The 25,728-nt window shown below is 35.5% G+C and overlaps 1 protein-coding gene across 14 annotated transcripts in view; it reads right to left on the bottom strand.

Moving 5' to 3' along the window:
• The window catches only part of SENP6 (SUMO specific peptidase 6), a 70,617-nt gene that overhangs the window by 29,715 nt on the left and 15,174 nt on the right, over positions 1–25,728 (bottom strand). For 10 of the 14 annotated variants that reach the window (XM_064412460.1, XM_064412462.1, XM_064412463.1 and 7 more), the window contains exons 2-6: positions 22,333–22,426; positions 15,971–16,034; positions 15,390–15,532; positions 9,805–9,906; positions 4,504–4,524 (exon numbers count right to left, since the gene is read on the bottom strand). In XM_064412460.1, the coding sequence (XP_064268530.1) occupies positions 4,504–4,524; positions 9,805–9,906; positions 15,390–15,532; positions 15,971–16,034; positions 22,333–22,426 (424 nt within the window). The remainder of the gene's footprint in view (positions 1–4,503; positions 4,525–9,804; positions 9,907–15,389; positions 15,533–15,970; positions 16,035–22,332; positions 22,427–25,728) is intronic. The other 4 variants (XM_064412471.1, XM_064412468.1, XM_064412461.1 and 1 more) reach the window with 2 other exon arrangements.

Genomic DNA, 25,728 nt, shown 5'->3' with positions numbered 1-25,728 from the left:
TTAATGAATAGTACGTATTTTGTTGATATAACTTGCATAATATAGATATCACATATTTTTGTGCAAATTCATGTAATTTATGGCATTATATCAAGACTTGAGTCTCCTGAAAGATATTTTCAGTTTACACACATGTGTGTCAAATTATGCTGACAGCAAATTAAGATTCCTGAAGCTCAGTGCATGTGGGTTACTGTTTGTAGCACTCGTCTTTCTCTGTGCTCTGAGCACTGCAGCTCAGATTACTATTCTTGTCATAAAAGAGGATGGCACACATCTGAAACACAGGAGGCCTTGTCAACAAACTCACCAGAAACTGGTTTTATTGGCAAGTTAAGCACTGGCCTGCAAATAGGTCACACACGTCCCATACTGCTACCTCTGATTACAAGGACATTAATCAACAGCAAGAGGGCAAAGCAAACAGCTGCAGGTAGTAATATCACCACTAACACCTAAATTTTGAGGATCTATCTGACAAAAATTTGGCTATGGCTGAAGTAGATTTTAGCTTCAATTGTAGGACTTTATTTCTTTCAGCACAGCATTTCCTAATGCATCAAATTATAAAACCTTTGAATTTTCTGCATTTCTAGGAAACATTATTAGTTAATATATTTGGAACAAGATGAATCTACAATGTCCTTTGAGACTTCTTACCTGATATCAAATATATTTGACTGTGTTGATAGGCTGCAGCTTTAAAGAAAATTCTGGCAGAAAGAAGGATTGAGAAACAAGCACGGCTACTCAAAATGTGGAGATGTCATAGTACTTTATCATGACTGCTGGCAAACATATCACAGATGACAGATTAGGTAATTTATTTTACTGATTGTGTCAAATGTGTTTCTGAAACAATCCTTCTCCTCCAGAATTTTTAAAATCAAAATGGAAATTGGAAATGCAGTATGAATATTTATTAATAAATTTAATGCATTGTTTTTTATATAATTTTCCTTAAAAATTCAAACACATGGAATTACTCTAAGGCAGAATTAGTAGATATAAAAGGCAGAGCTCAAACTCGCCATTATGAGAAGCTGTACTATCAAAACCAATGCTCGTGACATTCTAAGAAGTAAAAAAAAACCTTTAACATCATTTTAGATTTGAAAAATATAAACACTGCAGTAAGTGTGTGCAAGCTGTTGTGTCACACGTCATAACTATCTTTCACTAGTATTTCACAACAGTAAGTCTTGTTTTAAACATACTTCTAGAAAAATTATTTTCTATAAGACGTCTAAAATATTTAAAACTTAAATGATATCTGAGAGAAACAATATTGAAACTATTTGTCATTTAACTGAAAGCAAACAAAGCAAATCATATGGCAAATTTAGAGTACTAAAATTTCTTTTAAAATGTAGTTTACAATTCAAGGTCTCTGGACATTTCTAACTTAGAATTTTTCCTCTTAGAACCATACACTTATATTACATTTTTAATATGCAAAATATATTTATCTTATTAAGATGATAAATTCATTATTTATCATATAAGGCTAAATAATTATTTTACAACAAATCAGAATACACTAGCATTATCTACCCCCATCTGAATTTTATGCTAGCGGCATAGACTCATGGTTACAGCTATTAAACAGCCAAACACTTGCAAGCACACAGAAGCAGTAGCAAAAAGTCCGTCTTTCCTCTCCCACAATACAGAACTCATACACTCACAATGAACCAGTAACACCCAAACCCAAGGCACAAAAAATCAGCTCCAACACAGCTGAGGCTTCCCAACACACTTTAGTGTGGTTAGCAATTCAAGGTCAGGCTTGAAGTTGCTTTGAATTAGAAACAAAAGTGAAGACAACTTTGAAGCCTATTTAATTTGAGATTTCAGCTAAAAAAAAATTTTAAAAATAATGCTTTCTTGGAGACAGTGACAGCTCTTCCACAAGAGGGCAGCAACTTTAGGCACCTTCTACTACTTTCCTTTCCTGAAAAACCCACAAAGAGAAAGGGATAGCACACCACCATGAAATTTTTACAGACTAGAAAACAAAATTGCCCTTCTGAGCATAGTGTTTGTTGCTGCCTGAACAGCTGCAGATCCATTAATACCTTCTCCAGTAAAACCCTTAGTACACTGAACCATTTAAATGTGTGTGAGTGCAGAAACAGAAGGGGAAATTGGTTGTTTTTTAAATTAAACATTATATCTACCTTCAAAAGGACTATCTGGAAAAGAAAAAAAAAATCTCAGAAGAGCTTTAAAAACATACAACACTTCCAAACAAATTCCTTCTTGCTGTTACAACCTGATCAAAACTAAGTCTTCCATTTCAATGGGAATAATTGAGGGATCAAACAGCTGAGCTGATCGTGATGCACGGTTACCTATATACTGTGTTGAACAGTTAAAAAAACAGTGCTCAGAGGTGAAACAATTTTAGGCATCTTGTTTATGTCCAAGATTATAAGAACTTCTAATACCTTTAAGTACAAGGGAAGTAGACAAGTGTTGGATAAAAAGCAATCTCAGAAAGTAGTAAAGCATCAAACAGCAAAACACTGATTACAGGAGCAAGAAAGATCAAGGTTTTCCTACAACACACTGGACTGAAATACTCAGACAGTCTAGACTGTGCAGCATCATGAATTTTTGACATATTTTAACTGCTAGATGCCACAATATTCTTGAGTAAGTGTGTTTTGCCCAGACAGAATGGTGTCACTGATTTCGTATTTTCAGCAAACATTCATTATTACTGCTATGTTCTCTTGCTGATGGAATCGGACCTCAGCGTCTTCACACCAGCCTGGTAGACAGACATTTATGAAATTTTCCAGACAAAGTGACAGTTTCACTTAAAATTTCTTCTCCAGGAAAACAAAAAACAGAAATGTAGTGGGGGAAATGAGGGGAAGGGGCAGGTCCACAATTTTTGTCTATGCCAGAAAGCAAGTAAACATGGAGAAATATCTGGATCTGAGAATTTGGGAGGGAGTGCTACCTACTATTTTGTACAAATCACATCAAAAAGACCACTCCTAATTTTGTTGAGGTGCAGGGCTCACACAAGAGCTGTGTTTAATGCACGGTCTGGCTCTTTGAGAGGCCACCTTATCCAGCCTTTCCTCTGCTTCTGTATGGATTATTTGGAGATGTATCACTGCAGGCAGGCTGTTGGTTTCTACATCATTACACAAAAAGAGAGGAAAGCACAATAAGATTGAAGCACAAAGCTGCTGAGGTGAGATTTACCTTCAGCACGTGTTAGAGGAAGAGCAGAGTACAAAAGCCAAAGGCTGAAAAGAGAAGCAGCAGCACAGGGAACAGGGTTTTCAGAACACAGGTCAGCAACCCCATTTGGCCCAGAAAGTCAGGAGCTGCTGCTGCACTTATCATGACAGTAATGATTAAAGCTAAATTTAGCAGCTCCTGCCTACATCATCTTCCCCTGCTAGGACAACAACAAAAAGCAGGCAAAGAAAAAGGAATATATCCAGTAGTACTGGATGAAGAAGCAGCAGGTGTCCCCATGAGAAAATTATGATCACACCAGCATGGAACTCAAACCTTTTCTTCTATGCCATACAGTGACACTAACTGGCTGATGAGTATCTATTTGAGAGTTATTTTAAGAAGTAACAAAAGGCAGTAAAATAGAAAGGCTTGATTTTCTGAATTTGAAATAAATATAGAAAATCCTAAATTCAGAAAGATCCGTGCTATTTATATCATTACCAGTTAAACACTATATATACTTTTAAACAATTCAACCTGGTATCAAGCTCATACTGCCAAAAGCCACCTACACAGATGGGATATTTACAAAAACTCAACGACTTCATTACTATCAAGAAAACATTTCCACTAACATAAATTTAAGCTATATATGAAGAAAAATAAATGTATGGTATTTCATACTGCTAACAAAACATTAACAGACTGCTGTCCATATGCAAAACCAGTGAGAAATTAGCCCAAAATGAACAATAAAAAGCCAGTGTGTCAGGTTTTGCTTTACATTTTCTGTTAGCTGCTTTAATATATGTACTTCATGAACAAAATATACACAGTAATGCAATAAAAACCTTTAATGCAATTCAAACCAAGCTGAGATGATGGAGTGAGAGCTGTTAAACAGCCCAGTAAGAGCTTCAGAATCATTTTACTAAGATGCTTCAGAACCATTCTATAACACAAAGTTCGCTGCTCTACAAAAAGAATTAGCACTGAATTCTTAAAATCCAGAGAATATTTATGCAATTTTGCACTGGATATATAAATAAATTTCCAGTGGAAAATTATCCACAATTCACAGTAACACAGCATTTCTTGGAGATGGATGTAATGGTCATTTTTCAATAAAAGTGAGTTAGTGAATCATAAAAACAGTACTAAAAACAATTAACCCCTATCACATATGAGTAGATATGACTAACTGGATTGAATATTCTTTAACCAGCATTAATACAACATTCAATCAGTTAATTTTCTTAATGCTTATTGCCATGCTCATTTGATCAACAGTAAGCTTACCTTTCCTTTCGGTCCAGATTGCTTAAAATATGAAAAAAGAAAAAAACACATAAGATGTAAAGCCCCACATGTGTTGCACATCACTAAATGCAAAAGTTATTACATATAAATTGTAACTGTTTCATTGTCTTTCACTCACCAGTCTACTTTTAAAACAAGCATTATAATTTCCTCACCACATTTTTGTCAAAGTAATTAGAAATGCACAAACACTACTTCACAGACAGCAACAGTTAGTGGTCTAAATAGTACATTGACTTGACTCTTTTTCAATGAGTAGAATTTGATTAACTCTCAACTTAACCTGGTCATCTCAATTCACTTACAATTCAGAAGCCATTAAGATAGAATTCTAACACACTAATTATAATCAAGTCTCATTTCCAACCACAGAACCATTAAAGTTGGAAAAGACTTCTAAGACAGAGGTCAACCACTAAAACAATCCCTGACTGCCATGCAAAAGAGAAAAAAATTATGTAAGAACTTGTTTCCAACGAATAAAAAATATCTAAGTGTTTAAATTGAGAAACAAATTTCAGCAACAGTCCTCTAATATTTAAGAAACCACATGGAAAGGCTAGAGAAGGATAAATGGAAACTTCTTCTGAGGTTTAGGCTAAGAAAAGAAATCTCCCAAAAGAACCTAGGAACTAAGGCCACTAGTTTACAAGCATCCCCATTAACATGAGTTAACCCAGAAATCACTGTAGCCGATGCTCATAATCCTGGTCCTTTGTACACCAAGACTAATATAAAAATGAATCCAATTAACCTTAGCACACAGACTATTTGCAAATAGCATCTACATATTTTCTGTCTTCTCAAAATCTGCAATGTGGAATGCTGTAAGCTTTTAATCTGTGCGACTGTTTCTCCCGAACATCAAAAGCCTAACAAACATCTGACATACATGCATTACATTAACTGCATTCTAAAACAGAACAAATTCAAATTGTTTCCTGTTTTACTTCAGCCAAACTTAACAGAGTAATGATATTACACAGTAATAAAAACTCATCCTCCTTTCCTTTTTGCAAACAGTACACTCACAAGAATAGAGCAAACTAATTCTCTTATTACTCAGAAAACAGTAGGAGTAGAAGCAAAGCAGGTAAGAATGCAGTTCTGATAATCCTACAGAATGAAGTATGAAAGTACATTCCATCTCCACAGTGCTCTGGGAAGAGGGTAAAAGTGAATGTTACCGTGGCAACTCACAACTGGGGTGGCAGGAAATGAGCCAGTCCCGTGTGAGGGTGGAGAATTGCTCCTAGCTGGAGCTAGCCTTTACTATCAATAAACACTGCTTTTGTGCAGGCCACACACCAGTTTATCAATCCAGTCAGATCCTAATCATGTCTGGATGGAGCCATATCCTGTATCTTTGCACAGTTAGTATGTAACTTGGATTAACTGTTTACAGAGTTAGCTTCACAGAGTTACTCTGTTAAGGAACACTTACCTAATGCTAAGGAAACTTAATGGCACGAAAAAAAACTTCCAGAATGCCTGATACTATGCAGTGTCATTACATCAGATGCCTTATTTGTTTATTTTAAAATTCCTCAGCTATATAATGCATTTAAAGGAATTCTCATTTTTATACCTCTGGAAGATTAAGAGATGAGAATCCTGGACTGATCACTGTCCCTACCAACTGCTTCATGCAGCTCATGCATAAGATTTGTTAAACATGCAGTACATACATGCTATTTCAATGCCAAGTCTGGAAGAACAGTCAGTCAATAGCGTAAGACAGAACTATGCTTGAAATGAAGCAAAATAGTGTGAACCAACTACAACACTAAAGCAAGCTATATCTGAAAATCTGTTGTATCAGACATTAACAAATTTTAATTTAATCCCCAGATTCCACTAGAAAAAAATGTGAATATTTATCATAATCTTATTTTGAAATACCAAATTCTGTTGTGCTAGAAACTCTCATTTTACATATGAGTGCAACAGACACTCAGACAAACTTTAAATTAACATGTATGTACAAAAAAATTGCAGGAGATAAGAAATGCAGTGCAAATCATACACAAATTCAACGTGATAGAGATTATACTGAGTTCATAATCAGCTTCCTCCATGTGACACCAACCCCACCCAAAGAACTCAGTGTAAGTCACAGAATCTGTTACATCAGTGCCAGAGACTAAAATTGCTCAACTCATTTAATAATGTTTTTATTTTTGGTTATCCTTTCAAGAATGTACCATTGATTTATGTGGAATACATTAGATAAAATTATTTGCCCTATTTTGCTACTGATCACCACACCATAAAACAATCTACAAATGTAAAAACTTAACAGAACACAACTTTGTGTCACCTGCAAATTAGCATAGGAAAACAAACCCCAAACATTTAGAGCTCAATTTCCATGCTATCAGCTCTTCTGTCTTGATATATACCTAGAATTTTATTCTTGGTTTGCCACCCTCATTTTGTGCAAATAGTCTTTTTTGAGGAATCATCACCAGCATTTACTTTTAAACTCAACTATTGCCTATTGTCAGTGAAGACCAGGAAAAAAAGATATCAAAAAATTCCTACACAAGTGAAAATATGACCAAAATATATTATTCAAATTTATATGGTCTGAATTTTTGTATTATGGTCAGTTTTAAATAGTCCTATTTTAGTTGGCTTTTTCCTGACTATTGCCTTCTCACTCAGAAACCTATGTTTTCAACATCAAGTAGCCCTGAAATCTCTCTTCTTTTATTTATTTAAAAAAAAAAAGTTTGTCAAGAAGCTACATTTTAGTAATTTTCAATCCTCTAACTCAGAAACAGATTTAGAGCTTTTTAGAAAGCAGTCAGTTGAGTCAGAAGCTACTGGAATTAAACATCATTGCGAAGTTCCTATGTAACGCCTCAGTCAATGGGATCACGCTGGTTCTGCTATCCTCCAGTAACAAAGCACTGCTGGGACTGTTATGACTGTTTCCTGCCTTGAAAACTCCAAAAATATTCCTAGCATTAGAGTTAATTGTCTGTTGCTAATGTAAATGAACTACAATAACAATCCTAAGAGGAAACATATTTAGAACGCTCAAGATGACTACTATCCAATTACTTCATACAATCTTCAGCTTGCCTATGTTACACATTAGTTTTCTGTGTGTCACACATGCCAAGTCACTACATTTTTTCCTTCACATTATATTGTAGGCTTATAAAGAAGTAAATCCCACAGGCAAGAAAGGCAAGCAGGCAAATCTAACATCCACTGAAGATTAAGAATCTCTGGAGCAGGTTGAAGAAACCTTAGGCACTGAACTTGCTAAGATGAATCCATTCTGACTGGCTGTTTGAAGAACTATTTCACAACAAAGCTTAATCAAGTGCATGAGAATTATCAAGTTAACAATCAGAGCAGTCTTGTATGATTTTGCTTACTTCAAATAATTTTCATTTGCACTGCAAATCGAAATTTTATCCTTCAGAATAACAAAAAACCCCACAAACAAAACAACTTCTCCCCCACAAATAAACAAAAGCAAGCATAAACACACACAAACAAAACCTACCAGAAAGGTAAGAGTGTAAATGCTTAAAGATGCCCCACATTTTCCTCAATGGGACACTGAACAAAAATATTCTAAAAAGGACTTCATGCAAGCAAAAGCACAGCTGATTCAGCCTAAACCACAGTGATACCATCAACCCCATCTTTCAGCTTAAATCATGGTAAAAACTGCCAATACTTTTTAGTCCTCAGCCTCACACTGATGGGAAGAAATGTAAAGAATTGAAAAGAGATACCTACTACTGCATCTGCTATTACTAAGGGGAAGGAAATAGCCATCCTATATACCACATATATATATATGCATTTACAGACTACAGTACTGTTGTCTGTAACAGAAAGAGGCAAAGCCTAAGTCCTCAAGGACAGGATAAGCCAGCAACCCTCCCATGAGGAAAAGGTGCAAGAGTTGGGGTTGTCAGCCTGGAGAAATGAAGGCTCCAGGGAGACCTTAATGTGGCCTTCAGTACTTGAAGGGGGCCTAAAAGACAGATGGGGACAAACAGTTTAGCAGGGCCTGTTGCAATAGGACAAGGGGTAATGGTTTAAAACTAAAAGAGGGTAGATGCAGACTAGATAGAAAAAGTGTTTTACAATGAGATGGTGAAACACTGAAACAGGCTGACCAGAGGAGTGTTAGTTGTCCCACCACTGCAAATATTCAAGGTGAGGTGGGATGGAGCTCTGAGCAATCTGAGCTAGTTGAAGATATCCCTGTTATGGCAGGGGGATTGGACTAGATAGCCTTTAAAGTCCCTCTCACCCCAAACTGTTCTATGAGTCCATTATTTTGCGACTGAAAAAAATTCCTTTTTCAGTCTGTTTATTCAATGCCAGATTACTCTAATACAAGTTTGGATCACATGATTCATTCACATTAGAATATGGGCTTTCTTTTTGTGAAGTCAGCAAATCAAACTGAGGGAAGCAGGATGAAGAAAAAAGGATAATGCCTGTATATGATCAAAAAAAATCTATACTTAAAAACAGAAGGGAAAAAAAAAGGTGGCAGAAGAAGGAAGCTACAAAATGCAGACAAGATAAAGCACTCATGAAGGATGGTGGAAATCCACAGAACTCATAAACAAAAAGAGCTCTGAATGGATAAACTTTGAAAGAAAATTCCTTAAAACAGTTGCTATCTCATGTTTGTGAAACATATTAGGTGTACAAAACACCTAGAACCAACCCTACAATTTACAGAAATGTGAAAGGGTTTTAAATTTCAAATCAATTTAGTTCAACTCAGCATAGTTCAGTAAGTTTCCAGTCATCCTTTCTAAAAATCATTTACATAGATGCAAAACCTTGCTTCTGTTAGACGTTCCAATTTTTATGTGTTACACTATATATACAGATCATATACAATCTTCAGATCTATGATTTAATGTTTACATGGATCTTACACAAGATGAAGTTGCTGCGACTTAGAAGATGGTGATCATGCTGTCAGGTATGTGAATTTCTACTGGAAACTATGTTTGTCTATTTCAAAATATTTTCTCAAAATATTTGTATTAGCAGGTGCTCTTCTACTACCTGCAAATGTTCTTTAAAATTACTAAATTCTATTATTATATAATAGTAATTCCTAAATGGTTTTATTAAACTTTAGTAATTAAGGTCAAAGGTCATAATCAAGAATGCACCCATCATTTTCTTAAAACACTTCACAGCATAAGGAAAATCATTGCACACAAAACCAGGGAGAATTTTTACAATTGAAACACCTGCAGAAACAAATGCAATTAGTCTTACCTTTGGGCTGCTGTTTTTACTACGGTTGTTTGTGCGTGTGCGTGGTGAAAACGTCTGCCATGTACCACAGTTACAGGACCAGATATATTCTGAGCATTTTCACTGTAAACACATAGAAAAAGTTTAAGAAAAGACTCTTGTGTTTGTACCATCTTAGGTAAAACATGTGGTGCCCTAATTTTAGAAGACCAAGTATTAAAGTATTTCTGAATACTTTTGAATGAATAAGACATATTGTTAGGATCATTTTACAGGCATATAAACATTCAGCCTTATAATAAAATGGATATATAAAAATATACACAATTTTTCTTTCCTGGGAAAAAAGGTAAAGATTTTTTTACTCAACCCTGTACTGTGAAAAGACACTGCCTTTTTAATGACTTGTAACCATTTATAACTAATTTTATACTTTAATCTCTGATTTTATTGATGCATAATATTAACTTTTGTAATATGAACAGCAAATTTATGGATGCAAGATGACTTGTAACTGGAAAAAATCAACACATTCCAAAAAGAAAAAATGAAGGATTCTCAGGTACTGATATCTCAACAGGACCCTTATTCACCAATATATCTTAGCATTTCTTGGGTTTCTTCATTTGCTAGCTTTTGAGTTTTATCTCATTATTATGTAAAACCATAATTATAGAGAGAAGATTTCTTACCACTACTCTCTCTAGTAAAAGCTGACATTAGGATACAGTAGATCAATAATACAGTGCCTCCTTCAGAGATCATTAAACCTAAAGAATTATCCTGCACACTGCTGTGACAGGACACACAATGCTATGCTTGAAATGTTCAAAAATCACACAACTTTTAAGAGACAGCATGTTGATGATGCAAACTGTTTCAAACTATGGAAATACAGTGCCTAAACTGTGCTTTTCAAATGGCTTGGAAATATTAATTGCAATAGAGAAAATTATGTGAAAAATGATTCCTACTAATAGTATTTCTCAGAAATATTAACTTGCCATTTGTTCTGTTATGAACAATGAAAAGAAACCCGAAGTACCACAATTCAAAAACAGCTGGCAACCAATTCCTAATCCCTCCTTCACACTCCCCCCAAAAGAAGAAAATGAGTAAACTGTTACTGTGCTTTTTAATTTTCAGTTTAGCATTACAAACCCTTTTAGTAGCCTTACATAAGTCAAGATGAGAAGCTTTCAGACCATTTCTGACTGCCCCTAACATAACCACAAACATAACAGAACAAGACTTATCAAACCCAAAGGGTTAAATCCTCTTCTAAAATATGAAATTTAAAAACATCACAAGCCATTTGAGCTAACAGTCCAACATCCTGAAAACTAACAGTATCCATGCAAACACCAACCTCCTCAAAGTAAGCACACTCATCTCACATGTTTCTAAGTCAAGGCTATGCAACTCCAGCTGGTCAGCCACCAGTGAACCTTCCATCTAAACTGCTACCTCAGAAATAAAAAGCTGACAGCTACTTGCCCTAAATACTTCAGGAAGTCTCAAATCCTCTTTGGCTTCCCATTTAATGTCTTTGAAAAAGATACTAGGAAAAAAAAAACAACCAGAAGCAGAATGCAGGAATGCTCTCTCAAATACTTAAGACCTAAGGACTTCAAACAAGCAAGCATATGTATCTCCTGTTTTACCACTGTGTTTGTTGGATCTGACCTTTGCCAAACTATCATGATTGTGAAACTCCGTCGTGTGCCCCCACAGCAGAAAAAAACTGTTAAGCAGCACTTTTGCTTTTTGCCTCACTCACATAGTGAAAATTCCAGTAGGTGCTGGAATAGAGTATCACAGACTGCTCAGGGATCAGATTTGAGTCAAAGCAGACTGTTCTAGATGGCACACTTAAATGGTTCATATGGTGTCAGACATGTTTCCAACTAGAACAGCTCTAAAACACAATCTGCTCTATAATCTTGTTCTCTCAATGGAACATACCCAACACAGAAGAAACAACAGAGAATACAATCATGAAGTCCTAGCAAGCTGCAAAACAGGCACATCAGAACTGAAATCCGAGTTTGCAAGTTTCAGCACAATTTCTTGAAAATTACAACGCACTAAAAGCAGGGTGATGTAATGGCCAGGAAGTTCCTTGAAAGAACAAATGTTCTCAAAAGACGAGTATTTTAACAACAAATGTATCATTAATGTTAGCTCAGGAAACCACAGAATGATTTGAAGCCCAGGCTCGGACAAAAACAAGATTTTACTATCACGTGCTATCAGCTGATAGGAAATTCTTAACACCACATATTCAAGAGACAAAACAAAAAAAATCTTGCACCGGGCAAATGGATGGAGCTAGAAGTAAAGGAAGAACAACATTTCAAAAACACACAACTACAGACTATGTAATTCTGCTCTTTTTCAAATAATGTTTTTAACAAAACATTATCAAAGAAAATCTAAAAGAGCCTTGATACAAATATTGAAAGCTAGCAAAAATGAAGCTATTTAAAGTACGTCCTCATGACTAAAAAAATACAACCAAAACTAATTGGGTTAATAGTCTGTTGCTGGATTTGTTCAACCAGATAACCTCTTGCTTGGTTTAAATTTCTCTGACAAGTACAGCAAATATTTCTTCTCACTATCCTTGCATATCCCTTCTTCCTATCTCTTATTCTCTGAATTTTAGGGACTATTCTACCAGAATAATACTCATTTGAGTCAAGCCCCATTGATCTGAAATTTTTACTCCTTAGTCTGCAGGTTAGATGGAAAAAAAAAAGACTCCACCACTGTGGTAAAAGTCACAACAAACAGATAAAGAATATCAAGTATCTGATCTTCTTGTATTTAATCTAGCAGCTTATCTGCATGATCAACTTTCAGAATCTTCTCTAGCTGAGCAGTCTAAATATTGAAAGAGTAACTATTACACATCTTCCATTCTGCATATCAAAGTGAACAAACCAGCAATCATCACTAAAGCGACTAGATCCCAAACCTGTACTGATACACGTTATGAAAGGTACAACAACATCCCAATGTCATTAAACCGAGACAATCATGTGGAGCATAACCACAAAATGCAGTGACCAAAATGTGAGAAGCAGTCACAGTGGCCTATACACATCCATTATTCGTAACAAAATCCTTCATTAATTACAGTTTATTAAGAAAAGGCTGAACGCTTATATTTTTCATTTAAATTCAGTATGCAGCTCAGTACTAGACAAAAGGTGGCTGCCCATTTACATGCAACAGATTTTACTTTTTTAGTTGAATTTTATAAATCCTACTAGATCTTAGGTTTATATTCTATTATTTGTCAATAGAAAGCAGTTCCAAACCAGGCAACAGAATGTCTGAACTACATGCACAGACCATTTAAAAAAACCTCAGTAACTATTTACCTTAAAACAAAAACTTAAAAAAACCATATATGTACAATATGTATAATCATACATGTACAGTCAGGTATGACTGCTTCAACAAAAAAAAAAATTACATGGTAAGGTTAGATTTCACTACCAAGTCCATAGCCACACAAAGGAAAATTCTAGCTAATAATGAATTAGAGGAATCTTATTTTAAATGTGTACTCAAAACAAAGAACAAGTATAATGTAAATGCACAGGTTTCCTCAATAGTAAAACAGAGCAAAGGAGGCCTGACACACATAAAGATATAAGTCACAATTACAAATCTGTGTTCAAGAACAGAATACTAAAGAATGGAAATGACCAGGGTGATTCTGTAAGAACCAGTGAATTGGAAGATGTGCAAGGCAGAAATATGGATTTCATCTTACAAATCTCTTGTGTACACAATAAAAAAAAAATCTAAAGACAAAACATTATTTGCATACATAAATCAAGGACAATGAAGTACCATGCTGATTTGTGCAAACGTAAAAATAACCTATAACAAAAAACCCTTTTCATTAGTAAATAAATTTTATTTTTAAGAAAACTTGTTAAAGTTCCACATATCAGTCCAGCAGTTTATCTTAGGAAATAAGGCTTGAAGGAAACAGCAGGAGAGAGTATATATCACACAGAACTGAGAGGATTTATTTTTTCCAGTGACTGTAGTAAGATGGTCCCATGAACTAATAGTGCTTACAGCATACAAGAGTCCTGACTTCAGAGAGGCGCCAGAGCTTGGGGCTATATTGTGGGCACGACTACATTGCTATTCTGCCCCTCAGAAATCATGGCTGGGGATGGACCACATCCCCAAATGTGTGCCATTTTTGTTTCACTCTCCTCATCAGGGCTGAGTTGCTGGGATCAGCCCTGCAGATTCCATCTTCTGCTGCTGCCACTCACCACCTTCCCACTCCTCTGAGATGTGACCCCTGGATGTGGTTCTGAAAAGCAGCAGAGCTGTGTGGAACTGAACCCAGCAGAGTGGTCCAAAGCAGCAGCAGAAGTGAGCCTGAGCTAAGCCTCAACCCAAGCCTAGTGCAGTGGAGCAGTGGTGCAGTACAGCATAGATGATCTCACTTCCAGGGTTTTGTCTGTCACTGCTTTCCACTGTCTCAGGCTCAGGGAGGGGGAGAGCTAGCTGTGAGGAGTGCCCACCTTTTGTCTTTCTCACACTGGCCACATGGAACTAAGTCAAAGTGGCAAACACCCTTTGTGCATAAAGCACCTTCCTTTATTTCTGTATGCTTTTGTTATTAATATTGCTGCTGTCATTGTGCATTTCTTACTCCACGGCTGTTTGCTTTCAGTAAATGTTTATCTCAACCCATAGTCTCTGCCTTTGTCTCTCTCTTACTGGAGGGCGGAAGAAGGAAAGTGGCTTATTTGGAGTTTAGTTTCCAGATAGTGATAAACCACCACAAATGAAGACAAGGACATCCCTCATGTAGCTACATATACATTGGATATTTGATGACCGGCCCATCTATAGCTGGGTATTTTGCAAACTTTTCCTTCCTGCAAAGGTTACCAACCTTTAAAGTGAGGGCACTTTAGCAATATGAAATACCCCCTGAGAAAGTCAGGTGAATGTATCACTTTTTATTATACACTAAATAAAGAAAGCAGTCTCTTACAAGTTAGGGACAATAGCAACAAGCAAGTACAACAGTGAATGCTTAAAAACTGTTCTTATCCGCCATAAATGCAAGTGACAGTCTACACTATTCTACACAAGTATGGCTATTTTCTGAATCCTTTTAAAAAAGTCTGTGAATCCAAAATCAAACTGTATCTTGTAGTAAGAAAACCAGAAAACACATCCTGAGTCAACCTTGGCAATTCAGTGTCACAGAAAGAAGCGAATCTGGATAGCGATGTAAAAACTATTTTCCCACCTGCTATCACTGTATAGAGGGAAGAGTAACACATGTAGGCAACATGGGTAAGGTACTAACAAATATGCCACTGAATGCTCTAAATCCATTTTAACAGTGTTCTGGTACTTTATTAATGTGGTGTTAAACATTTTGTAAGAGGAAAGACCCTAACAATCTAGGTTTCCCTCTTTACTCAGAAGCACAGTACAGTATAGCTTCTTAAAATGCACAGCACACAATGTAAATGGACTAGAAGTTCTGTTTATCATGTATTGATTTTTATCAATGATCAAAGCAAGGACACACAAATTAAATGTATTACCTCAGTTTCTTGCTATTTCCCATCATGTTGAGGCCGATTGCGTTCCCTTTTAGAAGTTTGAAACCTCCAGCTTTGCCTCGCCTTGTGTATGCTTTTATGGCATCGCTGCTGCCGCCGATAGTTCCAGGTCGACAACGAACTGACTGTCACAACAGAATTCACATATATTAAAGTAATTGTGTAATTGTGTAGAAGTTAGAAGGAGTAAATGAATGCAAAATGTTAATATAAATATTACTTTGGCTTCATTTTCAAACTGCTTTCATACCAAATTTCATGGAAAAGAGACACCGTCTACACCTATACTACGACATCTTACTAAACAAAGTACAATACCTATTTTATATTTAGCACAGTATTTATGATAACTTTCTAAACTTAGAATTAGTTACTCTTGCTCATATTTTTCAGAATACTATGGAGATCAAGAGGGGAACAAAAACTTTAAGCGTAGACAGATAAACAGCTTGAGCATATGTTCCTAAAACACAACAGAAACTTTCATTTCTTTACACTGCATACATAGCTATGCAATACTGTTTAAGAACCTAAAAAGCTTTAAAGATAAACCGATTATTTACCTTTTTTTCTTCACTGGGACTGAAAGACCCATCACTGTCATCTAAACTGAGCAGATTTGCCTCGCTAGACAGGTGTGGGAGAGAAAAGCACATACACTGTAATCCAACAGAGCACACACAAATATTTTAAATGCAAAAGGCCTTTTTTTATCCCCTTCCCTCTACATTTAAATGCACCATATACACATTGTATAAATATGCATAAAACAACAGGAACATGAAATGAGCAACAGAATGATCAGATGCAAAATGTGAACCTGAACTTAGAGTGTACATCAAATTATTTTGCAAAAAGCAAAACTAAAAGATTAATCCAAAACAGACAATGTTACCGAACCTTCAATATGGTTACAACAGTATTACTGACACTATAAATGATTCTACACTCTGCATAAATTGAGTCCAAAACTTCATTAACCTATAAAACATGATCTGACTTTGCTTATGCCTACCAATGTTCAAGTATGTGGTTTAAAACTGCAAACTTCATAGTGCTTTAGGAGAAGAACTTAATGTAACTACATTTTACCCCACAGCAATTAGTAACAAAGCATGCCTTGTTAAAAAGAATATATTCAGTTTGTTCTACTGCTTACTACATACAATGTGTTTCAATTCAGTATCTGTAATCCCCAACCATTAGAATGGGGAAGATGACAAAAAAAACAAGAAAGCCACTCCATGACACTCTAAAAACATTCGTTTCAGTAACAGGCAGTTATCCTCAAGTAATCTTAAGTATTTAAATTGAAACCCCAATCACATATTTCATACTGACAGCAGCTAGATCAGTCTAACATATTTTTGTGTCCAGGAGAAGCAGCCTGCAGACAATCCCATTTTATCAATCCTAATAAGGTTACTCCCATGGTGGCAACAAAAAATTACAACTTTTAGCCAACTTGTAATTGCATGGTTTGAAAAGTTTTAATCAACATCACTCAGGCAGAAATTCCTCAAAATCAAAGCAGCTATTCCAGGTGTTAAAAGGGAAGAACTACACAAGAGAAACAAACTTTTCTTAGCTGTGTCAGCTTGACATGCTGCTTTGCAATACCTACAGTGACTTCAGCTCTTCATTTATAAATAAACTAATCAGTGCCCCATCCCTCAAGTTCCTAGCAACTTTTTCCATGCACAATACTTCCCTTCATGTTACAATTTATTCTTCCATCTTAGGCAATACAAATATCCCCAGAGCAAATAAAATAAAAATGCTGGGTGAGATCTACAGAATCTGAAACTTCAGGAGATAAGACTGTGCATACAGTTGATTTTGGAAAGGGAAGAATGATGTAAATGTGAACATACAGCCAGTGGCACTATTGTATTTTCCTTCCACTTACATTTAGAGCACTATGATTCTAGGTGCTCAATGGTAAAACAAACCATGTAGCAGATTCATCACTAATTTCAAATAAAGGCAAAAGAGTACAGCTGTACTTCTGTACACACTACATATGGATATTAAATTTTTTACATCCTGCAACATTTTTTAAAATTTCTCTTTCAGAACAAATCATCCTTTCAAGGGATGCTCATGGAGCCCTCTCAAACACTCATGAGTAGACAGAGAGTTTAACAATTTCAGAAATTTTCCACATCCTAAAAAATAAACAAAACCCTGCAGCATAGACATGAGCAGCAACCTACAGTACCTGCAGCTCTGGCATTTGCCTACAGTGCTGCCCTAGTCAGATAATTTCACCTCTAGAAATGTTTTTGCTCTTTGGCTTCAGTTCATACAAAAATGATGGCTATTTTCAAAACCCCTTTGTACTGCGTTGATACTTTTAGGATTTCAACACGCTTCAATACTGCAACCATTTTAACCAAGGGCAATTGAGAGGGGAGGTAAGAGAAGGTTAACACATTGCAAATGACCAAAACACTGAGCCAAGGCTCAAATCAAAATGAACAAGAGTAACTCTTACCCTGCAACATGACTAGAGCAGTATTAGCAAATTGGAAGTTTTAAATGAACCAATACATTTAGATCTCAAGGAATGTGAAGCATACGCATCAGAACCAGAAAGGTTGTTTTTTCAGAGAGCAGAATACATAGCAACCAAGCAATGTCTATTTGCTCATGTATCACATGCTTCCTGCTGCCTGCTTCAATGATGCAATTTATACAGGCAGGAAAAAACCAAAAGCAACCCAAAACAAACACTGTACCACTCCCCCGACATACCAGTCAGTAATATTTTTAACATCCCTGAAATGAAACCTCAGTTGTCTTGCTGGGAGGAGGTCTCCACACTCTGTCACTTTTAACCAGAGAACCATGGGTTTCCTGGCTATTTTCACATTGGAATATAATTTCTACCTTTTAAATACATTCCTTAAAATTTTGTAACAAATGAATGTTATCCCTCTACTAATATTAGGGGGAAAAAATAGAAGTAATTTACCTACAAAGAGTTCTTAAGGCAAGTTCATAATTACACATTCATATTTAGGCACTGAACAAGAAAACAAAAATTTCTGTTTACTTACCTCTAATCACTTGCCATTTGTTTGATGTTTTAAAACATTAAGAACTTTGCAACAGTTAGTTAGACAGCTATGTTTTCACTATCTACAAGCAACCCAAAATTTAAACCTCTGCTGACCACTGAGGTTACACTCTAATAAGCTGCAAGCACATTTCTATCAACTGATCCAGTCACATTTCAAACATAATTGGAATTTCTTTCTGAAAATGATTACATGTAAAACCAGTAGGCTGACGTATTTGCCCTCACAGCACACTGTGTATATTCTTTGTTTTAAATTACATAGTGATAGGCAGCACACTAAAAAAGCTGCACTATCAGAGGCACAAGAGAAGTATCATTATTATTATTATTAACTCATTTACAGTGCCATTCCATTAAAATTAGCCCTAACTTTAAAAGTTTCCATCAATTTAAAAGCTACAGTGCCCTACTAATGGGCTTAAAAAAGAAGTATAAAACATCTATATAACTATGGGAGGGTTTTTTGACAAAGTAATCCAAATTTTATAAGCAGTGTAAAAAAGCTTAATGTAAATATTTAACACAGTACAATGCCCAATGTAAATATATAACACAGTACAATGCTTTTTCATCTGTCAACACACAGAAAAAAGAGGTTTATTCCTCTAAATGGAAGGGGCAAAAAATAACGCTTTTTGAAAGAAAATTGTAGTTAAAGAAAGACATTGTAGTGCAAATATATTACACCCATGTATTTGTATTCCTTGTTTTTGATAAGGCTACTGTTATCTCAGTGGAAGGCACAAGTCTAGACTATAAAGAAAACAGTAGGACAGCCAAAAGAAATCTGGGCCCATCCATTTACAAAACCACTGTGGAGCATACTGATATATTTCAAAAACATTTACACAGATATTGCAAAGGCAGTAAATCTAAATTATCCACAACACATCAAGAGAATTATCTGTAACCCCAGAAAGCATCTTATAACATGTTAATTTCATGAATCACAGAAATGTATTACTCTGGCCAGGTTTGCTTAAGTCTGCCATCCTTTCATATCTTCTGCTACATAAGATCAGCTTAATTTCTACCATTTATTCTGTGGTGGACTACACATGTTTCAGTGTGCCCAGCTGACCAACTGCTCTTTTCTTTTGTTGTTCTCCATAAAGGTAGACCTCCTATGCGATCTCCAAATATAAAGCAAGGAAAGTCTCAAGCCACTTGCTACTATCCTGAGGAGATCAAATCTTTTAGAACATTACAAATGTTACTTTTACTCTTTCAAATGGATGGAGTATTATCTGTAGGCATTTACTATGGGATAAGATACTTGCTAATTACCATTCTCAATTTCTATAACTCTTGTTCCACGCTGAGTATCAACTCTGGCATCAGTTTAAATTTATATAGTGTTGGGTGATCATTGTTTTTCCAAACCTTCTTCAGTTCACAAATATTCTTTAGTCTTTTTGTGTTCATTATTTGATGTCTTAAACATAATGACTCATCTCACCTACGTCTGAAGTAAGTTAAATGACACCCTTCTTTTAAAACAGTCTACCAGTTCTAAAAATTGCTGTGGTAGGAGGTCATTAACCAATACTTTGTGTTCATCTCACTGAAGAAAAGATCATCCAAGCAGGCATCCAGTGCTGACTAACATCATTAGCACAGGTCTCAAGGGGTAATACAAGAATACAGCCATTCCTTTAAGTGCTGAGATGTTATTCTTAGGCTAGTTCAAAACAAACCTATTGTGTTTCTCCCATTAAGAGGCAAAAAATTCTGATAAAGTCAGGCACTGTAACCCCAGTGCATCCACAACAAGCAGGGGATGCATCCATCTGCTCGCTTCAGACTCACAGCTCTCTCCACAAAGAAACCATGTAAGAGTCAAACACTGTAGTTAGTATCAGCACACCATAGCAAATACCTATTTACTGCACAATATACTCAAAATACTGGGAGGGACACAAAGCTTTATTCTGGAACAGTTACATGAATTAAAGCTGCTAATCTTTGAAACGCTCTACTAAGGGTAAAGGAAATTTACAAATAAAAGAAGAAGAAACATTTACTGTTACTTGTTTTCTAAAGATTCCCTTCTGTCAATGTTTTGCTGTATGAAATAAAAATGCATTAAAAAAGCAAAAAACACAAATTATTTCAAAATGCTAAAAGCTTGCTGTGTCTTTAAGATAAACAAACCCAGGTGTTACCAAAAGTAAATAGGTGGGCAGCTTAAAACATGTGGCAGTTTGGAGGGAATAAGAAATTGCCTCAAATGGTATCAGAGAATGGGTAAGTAAAGAAGACAAGATCTCTGGTTTAAATCCATTTTCAACTACTCTTCTATTTATGCTTCAGAATAAGATTCTGCATAATTCACAGATATAAAAGCAAATCAAAAATTATCTAAGTAGGCAATAAAAATTCAATTCTAGCTGTGGGAAAACTGCTTATTGTAGAGAATATTTGAAAGAAATGAAAAATCACCCAGACATACAATCTTAAAATCAGATACAATTACATGAAGATTATGTTTCATAATAATTTTTTTAACTTTTATTTTTAGCATCATTACTCTATACATTTTTCATTCTATGTTCTTAAGTCAACATCAGCTGGAGACTGATGGAAAACAGCAGTAAATTACTAGTAAAAAAAAAAGCTGCTATGTTTTCAAATGTGACTTATTTCTGAAGGCAAGTAAAATGGAAACAGTAACTGTATGGTATGTACTGCCCTTAGAACATATTTGTATGCACTACAAATGGATGTAAAGTTGCTAGGGAACAACACGACCTTAATTTTATAAAACTAAAATGCCCTTAGTTTGTGAACCCTTTAAAAAGTGTTTTTAACTTCCAATATAGTTCTGTTTTGACAAGAGCTCTCACACTTTAACGAACTCCTGCATTCATTTTTTAATTACTAAAACTTCACATTTCTTAATGTTTTATTAAGATTACAGCATAGACTGCTGCTGCAGCCTCTGTGATTATGTCTACTTTCCTACCTCCCTTCCAACGCATAGTGTTTGGCAGAATATTAGATGATACAAATTCATATATGAATTATTTTTGTACTTAATCACAGGATTCAGCGACTTCTTACTAGAGAACCAGAGCATACCTTTTAAATTTGCAGGTTTTACTCACCAAATATCTAAGAACAACAAATAAATTGACAGGAATTCTTTGTGTATGACACTTGTTCTTTTAACAATTAATTAGTCATTTTGGAAATAAATACATTCATATTGAGAAAACATATTAGTAACAATAAAATGTCACAAGGACAAAGTATGCATTCAAACTATACACACGGGATTAAAGTTTTAGCCAAAATCCAAACATACCAAGTAAAGGATTAAGTTATAAGGGAAAAAAAAACCAGCCTTAACTCCAGTCAGTGAAATAACAGAGAGGAAGAAAAACCTAGAATCTTTAAGCTCAGTTTAACTTTATGAAGGCCTAAAACTACTGCAGTACTTGAACCATAACTGTCAAGTTCTGAGTAGCATCATCATTAAAGGAAGGAAGGGCTGAAGCTGCTTGGATACCCTACCTACCAACTTCATTATTCTGCATGTTCACATCTTGCTTGTCTGTGTTCCTCAGACTTACACAGAAGCTCCAAAGCCAACTGCAACTCTTGTGAAATCTACTGTGCCCCATGTTGTAAGCCCCATTCTCTGTAATAAAGCTTACATTATAATAAACTCCTATTTGGCAATACTATTTAAAATAATAACTTATTTGAAATATTCTTTCTTAATCACTGAAACTTTAAAATATTAGATATTGTTTCTTATTAATAAATTTTAAAAATAAGTATTTAATTATAAATACACATTTATACTTTAAATAGCCTAGATAAAAGCATCCTTACTCTTTCTCTGCATCTCCTTCACTTTCTTCTGCATGATCAAAGCTCCAATTACTTTTAAAACCTCCATCTCTCTTGGACTGTGATCTATCCAAAGCTGAAATGAGAACAAGTTAAGATAAGTCTTGATTTCAAGCTGAGTTATTAATCAACACAAACTAGAGGAGTAAACCAGATGCATGTATTTTCCCCCAGTATTTATTTTATTGATGTCAGTGTTTAACTATCATTTGATCAGTAAGTCCATCAATGCAGTGGTGATTATTATTTCCCTAAATAAATAAAAGTATCTGTCAACATCTTATTAGCAGTAAGTTAGCAAGCTATTAAAAATTATGACCTGAGATTGTGTAGTAACTATTTTTCAACAGTTTTATTGATACCCATAAATTTAAGGCTAGTTTCTCTGATATGAACTCTATGCCACACACAGAAAGGGTCCTAAAATGTATTACTTACATGACTAATAACCAAATATACACTGAATTTTTCCATATAAAAGCAACACTTCCGAACTGTCTGAAGTACAATTTCAACTTAATATTCTGGATTTTTAATTCAACATCTGTCACTGACCTGAATTAACACACAACGCAAATTAAAATTTCAGTGTTAGCATCAACTAAGTAAAAACCTTCTGTCATACTACATAAAATTTCAGATCTCTCTACTACAATATCCACCCTTATGGAGATTTTCATATAATATCATGGCATGGGGTAATCTTAAGTGAAGGTGTTCCAGAGCCTGGAGACAGCACTCATTAAAGCAAGGCACTGTTCCCCCTGGGCCCTGAATACTGCAATTAAGCGCTGTCTCACACAAATTCTGTGTGAGACAAACTATACAGCTGCTTTGATTATGGTTTAAGTGTAGTTTTTCTTACTACATTTGTCTTTACACTGTTGAAAATGCATTTAGAAATAATGAATGAAATGTATATACTCTGATAGAAAGGAGTAAGAAAATCACAACCAACAACATATGTTTAGGATAAAGTATAAACAATGCATACAGAAATATTTGTTGCATATTCAACCTCTGCTTCCAACTACTTGCACCTACTGCAGGCTTCCTGAGCCATGGGTGAATAAGTTAAATACATATTTTTGTGTTTAACAGCTTTTCCTACCTTTTTACTCTCCCTGCTTGTTTTTTAATCAAGACTGCCATACAGAATCAACAACATCTTGCAGCAGAAACCACCTCAGCTTAATTACAGGAGTTATCTCCTTTTGTTGATTCTGATTCAATCTGGCACCTTTTGCTCTTAGTACCCTATTTCTCCAGTCCATGTACTCGGGAAGACAGTAATAAGTAACCCTTCCCTATTCCCTCATGACTGAATAGATTCCTGTTGTGTTCTTCCATGGTCTTCCTTTCCCAGGCAGAACAAGAAAAAAAATGAGTCAGCTTAATTTTTCCTCACATGAAAGCTGTTTCCATTCTTTAAATCCCTCTTTATGATTCTCTTTGAACCTCTTCTAGTCTACTGTACCCTGCTGACAAGAGGATACACACACCCGAATGAAGAATACCCAAAATGCATACATCTCACTAATTTCTACAGATGCAGAATGTTGTTTCTATTTTGTTCTTTGTTCCTTTCCTAGTAGATCTTTACAGTGGATTTGCTGTAAAGATTTACAGCAAAGGACAACTGCATTGATCTTTAGGTACCAGGTAATTCCATCTTCCACTAATGACTGGTGAAGAAGCACTTCAGAGCCAATTGTTACCTTCCAAAATGCCCCTTTTTACTTCTCATTGGCTTAGATTGCTTTACATTTACCTACACAGAATTTCATGTACAATTTCAACCCACATAACTCAAAACCTGAGCATTTACAACTTTTTAAAAATAGCTAGACATTATACTAACCCAAGTATATTTAAACATCTACTGATTTGGTCACCTGGCTATTGTAACCTTTTCCTTATAACTGCCTACCAATGTTAGAGATCCTTGTGCAATTCAACTGGTTTCTCCTATTAACAAAACAAACCCTTTTTGCCCTCTTTTTCTAACTCTTCCCAACTGTTTCTCATAAAATTTTCCATTTTATTCAGAGGTAATTCAGCCTCACCCAAAGCCTTTGATAAATGACTTTACAGAGGGAACAATGAAATAAATTCTAGTCTCCATTATAATTTCCATGTATTCAGGTTCCATGGTCACAAAGCTCACTGATGTAAAGTTCCTCAAATACCACCACTGCCTTTTTAAAATGCTGATATCACGCTAGCTACCCTCTTTACCTGTAGCAGAAATATGATGCTAACCACAAGCAACACACTGCAGTCATTAGCTCCTTTATCCCCCTGTTCCTCTTACAACACTTGGATGAATGCCATTTGATCATGCTGCCTTGTTCACAGTTTGCTCAATGTACTGCAATTTCTTCCACTGATGTTTCATTTTGAGTTGTACACTCTGTCACATTCCTTATTAAGAAACATTCTGGCATGAAGAGCTCTCTAAGTGTTGCCAAAGTGAGTGCAAGCAATTCCATTATTCAGCTCTGACCTTATATACTCCAAAGCCACCTTTTTCCATTGGGTTGTCTACTGATCCTCCAGACACTCCTCAAACTTTCCTGCTGAGTTTGAAGAAATACCTAACAATACTTTTTATGTCTGTTGGGAGTTATTAATCAATTTTTTTCCCACCTCACTATAATTACAGGTTAAATCCACCAGCTTTTTTATTATTCTCTAGTGTCACTACTCAGATAAAATATCTGATTCAAGAACTATGAAGTTTTATTTCAGATATTATATCTTACTCTGCTGTTTAGCCAGGCATTTAGCATTTGGGGAGCCTTTTGAAATCTATTTAAACAATAGCACGCATGCTCTAAGCCTCCTATACCTTTAAATAAATCCCAAGCTGGCTACAAGTATTTTACACTCCAGCTGCATATTTTCTTTCTGTTTCAAAAGGTTCCTTAGTATTTTCTGTAATTCTTCTTTTAATTAAGAATTTTTGCATTGGACAGTTCATCCACTGCTACTGATCAGTGCAGCCATCCATGGAAAATGTCTCAGTATCCCAGTTCTGCTCATTCAACTCTGGATCAATTTGCACTCTCTCTAGCACTCTTGGTCCTAACAAAAATGTAAATCTAGAAGTATACCACCATGTTAGCCAGAGTGTTCACCTGAGTTACTTGATCTGAACAGCCACTTGGTATCTGATTCCATATAGGATTTTTAATTGTTTTAAGTGGATAACAAGTAATCTTTTACTAAGGCTAAGCTGCTGACTGTTTCGTACTAAGACTTAAATTTGGAACCCCAATGATACAATTTTCATTATGTGCACTATTCAAGGTCTTTTTAATCAACAAGGCACATCCATATCCAGAGGTGAATATATTCAAAAAAGCAGAGGTAACC

Source organism: Passer domesticus, chromosome 3, assembly GCF_036417665.1.
Source record: "Passer domesticus isolate bPasDom1 chromosome 3, bPasDom1.hap1, whole genome shotgun sequence".
NCBI classification, from domain to species: domain Eukaryota; kingdom Metazoa; phylum Chordata; class Aves; order Passeriformes; family Passeridae; genus Passer; species Passer domesticus.
This window is presented reverse-complemented; position numbering and strand designations above follow the sequence as displayed.